We start from the raw sequence: 11,235 nt of genomic DNA, 5'->3' as shown, positions 1-11,235 counted from the left end.
AGGAGCAATCTTCCAATTGTATTTTATAAAGAGGACTTTTAGTTGAAATTTACTCCTCAATATACGAAAACACATAGAGTATATAGGGGTGTGGGCTACTAAAATTAAAGCACTAGCTAGTTGTTTTTCTTTACAAATTGAAAGAAGGGAAACCCCCCTACACACACCCAAAATAAATTTCAGGAGCAATCTTCCAATTGTATTTTATAAAGAGGACTTTTAGTTAAAATTTACTCCTCAATATACGAAAACACATAGAGTATATAGGGGTGTGGGCTACTAAAATTAAAGCACTAGCCAGTTGTTTTTCTTTACAAATTGAAAGAAGGGAAACCCCCCTACACACACCCAAAATAAATTTCAGGAGCAATCTTCCAATTGTATTTTATAAAGAGGACTTTTAGTTGAAATTTACTCCTCAATATACGAAAACACATAGAGTATATAGGGGTGTGGGCTACTAAAATTTAAGCACTAGCCCGTTGTTTTTCTTTACAAATTGAAAGAAGGGAAACCCCACCTGACCCCGTATGTTTGATTTGTACCAGAATGCACGCTTCTCTTCCTGCGCAAAATCCTGTATCTGATCTATCTTACATCGCGATATTGTTGGCTGGAACTGTTGGCTGGCTTGCTGTTGGCTAGCTTATTGTTGGCTGACTCTACTCCGGCGGTCACGGCAGGTGCTTGGCTGGGCGGCGTTTGCGTGGATGCGATATGGATTATGGAGCATGAGCAAGCACGTAGCATTGAGTGTGTCGCTATCTTGTGAAGATACACAAGTCTCGAGCATAAGTAAGATCATCGGAAAAAATACATATATTATACGTATTTCATCAAATATGATGATGTCTGGTAGCAAATGTATTGTCCCCACGTAAGCTCAGATCGGTCCGCTCAGATCACGCAGTGAATCACTGACAACAGCAATTTCACTGCCAAAAACGTCGTCCGATCCGAGACCCTCTGATCAATTTTCACCACGCACTAGATGCGTGATTTAGTCTTAGATCAGGTTGTAAAATATTACTCGCTCAATTCAATCCACTGTTTTTCAATTTCAGGCAGATAATATCAACGGATTAAGTTTTAAATAGGTCGATATATATACTTTCAATGAATTGATAGTTAGTTGGGCATATTTGTCAATCTAACTAGAAATTGTTATCCCGTTGTTATCTTATATAATTTTATGTAATAAGCAAAAGTCTTGATTTACACTAAGTCAGAATACTGTCATACACTGTGTATTTATTTTTGCTTGGGGATTTTGGAATGATGCAAATGTCAACATCAAGTCACTTCTTCGAGGATTTTCCGCCTCCTGACGACATTGAACATACCATCAGGGATGCAGAGGCTTTTGTAAAGCTAAATTCAGTCAAAAACAAAAATGTCGTTCTCGTTACGGTAAGAAATTAGACAAGATCCAGACTTGTGGATTTGCTTTCCTGTCCGCATACATCAGCGGCGCGATGTCACCTAGCCTATGCCGAAAGTACGGGCGCTTGAATAGTCTACCTTCCGCTCGACGGTTGAGCTGTGACTGTGTTAGGACGGTTGACTTGGCTTCTTTGCCCTGGCCTTGGGCTTGGGACTTTCTTTCAAAACTTACTTTCATGAGTGATTGGATATATTTAACCAAGCTCCTAACCAAGTTCACAAGTAGAACAAAGCATCGCATGTGATTTGAAAAAAGTCTGGTATTTATTTATGCCTGATCATTTATGGTTCATTATCATGACATTGTCACTCATGGCATTTGATTGGCATTGGATTCATTGGGTAAAGCCAATGAAGGAGGGGAAAGTTCTGGGAAGTTCACCAAAAAGTTTGTTGTAAAGATAAAATATGTTTTTGTGAAGGTTTCAGAAAAATCCATTAAAAATGTATAGATTAAGAAAGTTATTAGAATTTTAAGTTTTTGATTTAAACAAGCAGCTGCAGCTGCCCCATGTTACATGTAGGTGTAAAATAAAATGCATACATTTTTTTTTTGATGCTGCGTGATTATTATTTTCTTTTTAGGGAAGAGTGTGAAATGATTTGTCTATTTAAAGGTACAATAAAACCATATTCAATTTCCTGAGAAAATTACATTTCATTGAAATTTACTAGTCTTGAGGACTCCATGATGATGTCTTTTTTAAATACTTTGTCATATACTTCTTCATCATTCACCAATGATGAAGAAGTATATGACAAAGGATTTAAAAAAAGACGTCATCATCGAGTCCTCAAGACTAGATGTTTACCATACAATATGCAGGAAAGCTGCTCGCATATCATTTCAAGTAATTTAAATTTTAATAACTTTTTATATTCTTCGATAAATTGTTATCAAACCTTCGGCAATTTTTAAATATTTTTTCTGCTATTTTTACAAAAAACTTTTTGCCAGGGTGAACTTCCCCTTCAATAACTTCTGGTCTTCTTCTTCTTCATTCTTCTTCAAGCTACACTGCCTCCTTCAATCCTGAAGATTCTTGCAGTATTGTAGTACCGGGGACCGGCAGGTGCAATACACCGGGTGAACACCCTACTCTTTGACGAATAGTGTATTGGTTTTAACGTGCATAGGTTGTGACTCTCCAATACACGGGACCAACATTTGCGTCCTTTCCGATGGACGGAGTGTTTTCCAACTGCATTCACACCCGCACTGAACACAGCGGTGAGGCACGTTAACACACAACGCTAGCATCAGTTTTTGGGTTTTTTTGTTAGACGTCTTCCGGCATGCTGCGGGACTCGAACCCACGCACGTTGGGATCTACGATCTTATCCGGAACATGCGCTCTAACCGACTGAGCTACACTGCCCCCAAATATGATGGTCTGCCATTAAATATGAAGGGGCCCCATTTCTGCACACCTAACTATTTAACTGATGATTTAACATGATTTTCTTTTTATTTCACAAGAATTTTCTGTTGATAATGACATTCCTTACATTCTTTTGAGTAAGTGTGCCAAAAATCTCATTAAAAATTTGAAAGAAATATGATTTTCTTGGAAAAAACCTCGGCAAGTCATTTTCAGATTGATCAAAAAATGGTGCCCCATGTCTGCACACCCATTAACTTTACACACGATTTAGGGATTTGATAAAGAAAGGCTGTATTTTTAGGCTGTCACATGAAATGCCTGAAATTCATTATTTTTCCAGCATTTTGAGAACAGATTTTTTAAATGACTATCTTTCTATGTATTGCATGTGTATAAAGTTTATGATCGTTGGGTATCTTCTTTATACTAGAATCGTGCTGATACGTGTGTGCGCAGACTTGAAGGACCTTACCATATAATCACAGACCTTCAAGTTTGGGAACACAACATACAACATGTTATTGATACCTCTCTGGAGGGATATATATTTTTTTCAGTCCAATGATGCATTTTTATGTCTTTTTGTATTCAATGTGTCTTATAGTCTGGTGGGACAGCTGTACCTATGGAAAGCAGAACAGTGAGATTCATTGATAACTTCAGCACTGGGACCAGGGGTGCAGCATCCACAGAGTATGGTAACAACTCACATCAAATATTGTTGTGTATCTGGTAGAAGTAAATACGCACAATATGCTTTTCGCATGCAGATGCTAATATTTATTAGAAGGTCATTTTCATCATAATATGTAATGATAAAGAAATTAAAAATGCATTAGAACTTGGGGACATGAAGGATAGTCGGATTGATTTGAAATGTTTAGGATCATTTAGGAGGAAAAGAGACTTGCTTTGGGTATTCCTTTCTTTTCAGTTCAATTTTATTCTTTGCAGGTTTCACTGTACTTGCAGTATATGATTCAAAAGAGAACTGAGTTTAGGTACCTGATATTTTCATTTGGTTTTTTGCAATATTTAAATTATGTAGATAAAGAAAACATATGGCTGCCATTTTTTAGATGGTTTTATAAAGAAAACAATCTATGAACCAAGTCACTGCAAATTTAGTAATTTCTCACCAGAGCTTTTCATACCAGCAGTTGGAAGCCCTTTTGCCAACTACACAAATTCTATACTATAAAAAAGCAAAGAAGTTATTCATGCTATTACAGATGTGATCATACCTGAGCATGGTTTAAAACAAGATGGTTGCTTCGAAAGATGAAACCAAATTTGAGTCAAATAAGTAACAGAGTTTTGTTTATAATCATTCTAAAGTTTGTATTCATTTTATCAACGAGCAGTTGGTCCACTTCTCAGATAGTCTTATCATATTGGCTCAACCCAATTGGTCTACAATCAATTTGATCAAATTGCCATTTGGTACTGTACTTTGTCAATTCTCATTTCATGTAATTCCCAGATGGTCTAAATTCTACTTTGTTAACTAATTGATTTTCTCTTTGTCCAATGAAAATTTGATTCATAAACAGTTTGTCTAAACAGTCTAATCAAATAGAAAATGTGGTGTTCGACCAATAGGATATTAGATAAAATAGGTATAGTCTCATTGGAAATTTTTAAGACAGAATAATAGATGGGGTTAATGGCTATTTATTAGACCAAATGGTTAATAGGTGAACCAGTTGTTGACGAATTGCCGTGTGAGTAAAAAAAAAACTTGACACCTCACAAATCCCCATTTAAAGAAAAAAAAAGTGTCATGAATGCATAATCATTATATATGATTGGATAGAGTATCTTCTCCCAAATAATTTGATACCATATTTATTTGGTATGCGTTAATGCTTGGATGATCAGGAGGTATTCTTTGCAATAATGTAAATTTTGAGTTGCGCCAAAGTAAGGCATGACTGCAATGAATGAATTCAGATGTCAATGATGTCATAATCCTACAAGAGTTGCATTAAAATCCATTTCAAAACAATTTTTCTGTAATTTACAATATTATTGTTCAATAAACACTTTTTAGTATCAATTCTCAAGCTAATTTCATTGAAAAGGGATTGCAAATATGTTACCAACTCAAGTAGGATTATGGCATCATTGGCATCTTGGGTTCATTCATTGCTTTCATGCCTTACTTTAGCGCAAATCAAAATTTACATCACTGCAAAGAATAGCTGAATCAGCTGATCATCCAAGTGTTAACACATAACCCATAAATATGGTATCAAACTATTTGGGAGAAAATACTCTTTTCGGTCATATATAATGATATGCATTCATGACATTTTTATTTCTTAAATTTGGGATTTGTGAGTTTTTTTTTTTTTATTCACACAGTAGTATTAGACCATATGGGCTGAGGCCAAACAGAAATTAGATGAACCAGTGGGAGACCAAGTAACTTTTTTTCCCCAATATCCTTCATTCTAGTTGAGGAAGAACTTTCAGTGAGAGATAATCTTGTACATTATCTTTCCTTATCTATTTATATATTTCTTTGCAACTCACAAAATCTCTTACATGTTTGCTACATTGGAGCAATTAGTGTTTGATATTTTAACTAATAATAAAATGCCAACTACATGTATTGTGTTGAGGTTTTCTTTGAGTTGAAAAGAATATACTGTATAAGCTTTTATTTTCGCGTACAGTATTTTTCACGAATCGCGGGGGGTCCCGACATTTTTGCGGGTTGTTAAATTCGCGATCGGAAGATGTACAAAACACTTCCACAGCTTTTCAAAGAAGCAAAACTAGTGCAAATCATGTACAAAACTATGTTCCTCAAAGTCCCTATGCTGATGTGTCTTTTGTACATAAATATGTCCCTGTAAAAACAGTTACAAAGTGTGGAAAAAAGTGGCTTAAATTTCACTTTTTTGTACGTTTAGATCTGAAAATTCATGTCACAGATTGATCAGTAAGAGTAATCTTTTGAAGTTTTGTTAGATTCCCTTTTTTTTTTAAGTTGGTTTCAGTGCAAAATTTTGTGAACAGAATCTTACACCTATAAAATCTGTGGTCATGTGACTTATGAATATTAATGAGTATGGAAGTAGCTGCCAATACGTGTGTATATAGTCAATCAGATGACAATAAAATCAAATTATTTCATAGAAAATACATTGTAATATTACAGTGAGTGAATAAATATCGATAGAATTAAGTTAGAAAATAATTTAGGCTCTGATTTTGTTTGAGAAATAAAAAAAGTGAAATTCTAGCTAACTTTTTGAATCACTAACTGTAGACCTACTTTGTAAACCTTATTTTTTGTACAAATAGAGGTGCATATTTCAATTTTTTCACTACACGGGATGTTTTCAATAGCAAAGCTTTGCTGTTGGGGACTATTAAATGTGTCAATATTTTCGCATGTTAAATTCACGGTTGATCGTCAATTCGCGAAATCCGCGAAAATAACTGTATCAATCGTCTCACATTTTTTAAAACAAAGTAAAAGTTCATATATTTCCTGAAGATTATATTATCAATAAAAAAAGAAAATAAAGAGATCTCATACATGTACACCATTCTTTATCATTACTCATACATTATCAGTTAACTCTGTCATTTTTGTGAGCCGCTTTTTGATAAGTTTTTGACAACATGATTTCAATAAAATACCCTTTCATCCAACTTTGAATCGCTATTTTTACCTTGAAATCACCTTTATTCTTTCAGATACTTTCTAGCAGCTGGTTATGCTGTCATCTTTCTGCATCGGGCAAGGTCAGCCAAACCATTTGTCAGACATTTTCCAGAAGAAAAACTTCTTGATCTATTTGTATTAAGAGAAGCAGGAGGCAATGATGCAAGTGCAATAACAGGTAGGCCTACAGAGAAAAATTGTCTTATTATTATCTACTCATTCAGAGTGTGGAATGCATTTAATATCAAAGCTTATTTTGCATGTTATGTTTATAACACAATAATTTTTTGTATGCATTGATTTATTAAAAATGAAACACTTCCTGAGATTTCTTGCATCCTTAAATTCTCTCCTGAGGATAAAATTCAGTCGATCCTGAATATTACACCAAGGGGTGTTTCACAAAGAGTTTAGTATGACTTGAAGTCACACTTACGTGCCTAGTTGCATGTGTTATAATAAGCATGACGGCATTTGTGAGATCTTGCTAAGGGAACGCGTACTACCGTGTATTAAGATTGCGTGTTACATATCGTATACATGTGGACATTTAAGTGCGACTCTCGGTCATACTTAAATCTTCGTGAAATGCCCCCCATGGGATGTTTCCAGCGTCGGAATTACACGGGGGCGACGGGGGATTTCGCCCCCATGACAGCCCAAATCGCCCCTACAAATTCTCAAAACCCAATGCTTTGGGGCGACTATTTATTTCGGAATCGCCCCAATAAAATACCATCGACAATGTAAAAAATACTTCACATAATTACGCTTTCCGGCGGCGGAGCAAGCGCATCTTTTATATTGCCCTTGCCAGCTTTAAGTTGAACGGTCGATGCAATATCCGAGCCTTCCATAACACCGGAAGCTTCGCGATTGTAAATAAACGCGCAATGCAATATGGGATGCGGAGTACGCATAGTCTTTAGCACGGGATTTTTAGAACTGTTGACGCACTTGCCGCATGGCTTATGTACATGTACGCGTGCACGATTAGACTGCACAGCTGGTAACGAGACCACATGCATCGTACGGTATATTATGTGTACTAGGCATGCACAGAATTGTATGTGATCAGCTGGTGATTGTGACAGCGCTGATTATCGACATCGTTGAGTCGGAGTGCGAGATGGATAAGTTTCTAATTCGAGTTCAACCTGGCTCTGCCAAACGGCCAGAGCCACAGCGCCAGAAGTTGAGACAAAACTAAAGAATAAACAAGCCTGGACATTCATATATGGTGAACACCTTTCTTTAATATCATGTGATCTTTGAGTCTATTTGAACAAATCCTCAACCAAAATGCAAACTTACATGTATACGGTAATTACAGTTAAAAATTTTCTGAGCTTTTAGGCGTCACAGTGAGTCTCGGAATGTCAAAAGGTAATTGCTGATATGCGATTAAAAAAAAAAGTAGCCCCATGAATTAGAAAATAGCCCCAAGATATCCAGTGGTAGCCCCAATGTAAAAAAAAAGTAGCCCCTAAAAAAAAATTAATTCCTACCCTGGATGTTTCACAAGAGTTAAGTATGACTTTATAGAGTCATGCATGAATGCCGACGCACACATGGTTTTAAATGCACAATCTTATTGATTAATGCGCAGTAGTGCGCATCCTATTAGCATGGTTTGACCAATGTGGTGATGCCAATTATACCACATGCACATTTGGCTTTGAGTGCAACTCTAAGTCACACTTGACTCTTTGTGAAAACCCCCAGGTGGGCATTTCCTAAAGCTGTTCAGAAAGTTACACATGACTTTACGCACAACTGGAATATGTTCTTAGGTGCTAAGTCAGCTACACAGGGATATAGAACAAGTAAAGGGTTGCCAGTGAATACAAATGTAACTTATGAACAGCCTTTTGAAACATCCACCAGGGATTCAAGAAAAAAAAAGATGTATGTATCATACTAATGATATAGAATATTAAAGTTTTGTTCAGATTTTGAATTTTGTATTAAATTCACCATCCCAATTTCAATTTGCATATTCATTATCTCATTGTATGCAGTGAAACAAGATGAGTCTGCAAGACTTGCCAGAGTTCTACGAGCCTACCATTCCGCATCCTCCACCAACAGTCTTCTCTCCATCCCATTCTTCTCTCTTCAAGACTACCTCTATTTCTTGAAAAGTATCTCAGGTGTCTTGGGTCAGCTGAGACAGAAGAGTATGTTCCTCCTTGCAGCAGCAGTCTCTGATTTCTACATACCAAGTGATGAAATGGTTGGTAGACATTCAAAGGTTTATTCTATTAGTCTCTAGTTTTCAGTTATGAAGAAACATAGACACAGATCCATGATAGATCAAATTATTTGTTCACTAAGCTGTGACCATTACATGTTATTCATCTCAACCAGAATCACCCATTCAAATTTCCATTCCATACTTCAAGCTTCTTATGATCATTCTATATGGAGATATTTATATAACCATCAGAGATGATGCATTATTAGATACCTTAATTGATCACTTTTTATCCTTCAAGTTGTCAACGTCCAAGTTTCTTTGACAATGAGCACAGCCTTTTGATAAAAATATGTGTATTTGGTGTGATTTCTAAGGCTTTGGATTTAGAAGCTTTTTTAGCCTAACCACCAAATGGCGTCCCTTTTCCTGTTTTACCTCATCCCCAATGCATGTAAATCAATTTTGATATTAACATAACTCATGACCCATCCACACAGCCTGAACACAAGATGCAGTCTTCTGAAGGGCCACCAGAGGTCAGACTGAGCTCGGTTCCAAAGATGCTTCCTGTCCTTATCCATCGATGGGCTCCGGAGGCATTCATCATCTCTTTCAAGCTAGAGACAGATCCTAAGCTTCTGCTCCTTAAAGCCAGAAAGGCTCTTGATACATATCAGCACCAGGTAAGTTTGCCATACCATTAAACAACAATAGCTTCTGATGCAGTGATTTCTCTGTCCAAACCAGAAGCGTTACATTAGCATTTGTCATTTGACAACTTTCCTTGATTTTGATTGAAGCTCAGGGGAGCGCTTCATGAAAGGACTTGTCAGACATTTTATCTGGCAAGTCCCATGTTATCTCACAGTTACCATAGTAATAGTACTTCTCAGCCAATCAAAAGTTGTGAGATCTGACAACTTGTCAGACGGAAAATGTTGATAGAACACTCCCCAGGTGTCTGACTGTTACCTTGGTAACTATTGGATAAAATGTTTCCCAGAGTATGTTTGCACAGAACTGCAGACATACTAAGTGCAGCACCCATCTCAAGCTTAATAATTTCACACAAGATTGTAGACATGCAAAACAGGTTTCAATCTTGGATCTCTTGACCAATCTGAATTTGCAGGAAATATTTTTTGGGGGAGGGGGCAATTTTTAGCCCTTTGATTTGATGTGATTTCCCTATTTTATTGATAACTTTATTGTTCAATCCAATAGGAATGAATATTTTTTTCTACTTTTTGAAAGCAAACTCATCCCTATTTTCCAGTTAGTTGAGTAGGATGTCAGCTATCTTTCTTGCTTATCTCTCTTCTTTTAATACTTTTGCCTTGGCTCTTAATCAATCTTGGAAATAGATTTCAATAGACTTTGTGCAATAAAGAAATTTAAAGAAAAAAACTATTCAACTGAGTGGTGGAAGGAAATGGCCTCCCTTGTTTCAATGGTTGAGATTAAATAGCTCAAATACTTCATACAATGGATCATCTTAATCACCTTAGAAATGTTTTATCAGATTCCACAAAGTAGGTAGATAGGCGTAACATACCCACAATACATCGCACGTCAACATTCGAAGATGCGGACGAGATTGAAATTTCGGCAAATCAGGCCCATGTTTCTGTCAGAAAATATATCGATTGTTAATGCAAAGCTATGTGATATGATATTTTAAGCATTTTTTGTCGTTTTGGAGATAAATAAGGTAAAACCTAGACCTCTAGATCAACATTTTTTTTGCATCGTTTCTGCAATCTTTTTCCATGAATTGGTCTGTGGAATTGAACTGCGTGCAGTAGTCCTACGCTACGCATACAAAATTGCTTTCGTGCGCAGTATGTTGCTTGCAGGAGCGCACGCACGTCTGATTTGCCTGCAGAAAAGTTTTGAACATGCTCAAAACTTGTTCCAGGTGAGTTGCGGGTGATTGCCTGCAGGTTCCACGCAGAACACCAGTAAGAGACCTGTAAGTCACACGCAGTAAAACCCGCTTGAAGTACGCAGATAGCCCGCGGATCTCTGGCTATGCGCTGGAAATGCGTGTTATCTGCGGGCATTCTGCGTGCAAAACACGGGTGAATTACTGGCAAGGAACGGTCATGATACTGCCAACATACGTGTAGCTGGTGAGTTCTGCGGGCGAAGGGTGAGCAAATCGTTTGCGTGTTAAGAACGAATTACTGTCTTTCCACTGGTTAGTTGCTGGTTGGTTGCAGCCAAGATTATTACATTTGGTGAACACCTCTGCTAATCACCAAGATGATATCACCAGGCAACCCACTTGCAACTTGCAGGTTGGCAGTAGATAATACGCAGGGCACGTATGTAGCCCGCAACTTACACTGAAGCTTGCGTGCGCCACCCTCGCGCCTTGTCTGCAGGGCACATGCAATGCACTCAAGTCAAAGTAAATTGCACAGATTTGTACGCAGAACTTGTGAAAATTCTTGTTTGCCCGCAGACATTTTGTTGCGTGCTGGAAAATATCTGCCTGCAACTCATCCGCAAGGCTTGCACGG

At 37.1% G+C, this 11,235-nt stretch overlaps 1 protein-coding gene across 2 annotated transcripts; it reads left to right on the top strand.

Annotated features, from left to right (window-relative positions):
* The first annotated feature begins 708 nt into the window (after nucleotides 1-708).
* Nucleotides 709-9,439, top strand: LOC129256453 (phosphopantothenate--cysteine ligase-like). Of its 2 annotated transcripts, none has more exons than XM_064096645.1 (5): nucleotides 709-795; nucleotides 3,433-3,521; nucleotides 6,543-6,688; nucleotides 8,532-8,746; nucleotides 9,208-9,439. In XM_064096645.1, exons 2-5 carry the CDS (start codon nucleotides 3,454-3,456, stop codon nucleotides 9,412-9,414), a joined length of 636 nt encoding a protein of 211 aa, XP_063952715.1. In that variant the 5' UTR covers nucleotides 709-795; nucleotides 3,433-3,453; the 3' UTR covers nucleotides 9,415-9,439. The 2 variants fall into 2 exon arrangements, with proteins under 2 accessions (XP_063952715.1, XP_054750625.2); XM_054894650.2 differs by lacking the exon at nucleotides 709-795 and adding an exon at nucleotides 1,211-1,410.
* Nucleotides 9,440-11,235: the final 1,796 nt, after the last annotated feature.

Source organism: Lytechinus pictus, chromosome 3 (genome assembly GCF_037042905.1).
Source record: "Lytechinus pictus isolate F3 Inbred chromosome 3, Lp3.0, whole genome shotgun sequence".
In the NCBI taxonomy this organism is placed as follows: Eukaryota; Metazoa; Echinodermata; class Echinoidea; order Temnopleuroida; family Toxopneustidae; genus Lytechinus; species Lytechinus pictus.
The sequence above is the reverse complement of the archived record's forward strand: the minus strand, read 5'-3'. Positions and strand labels throughout refer to the sequence as shown.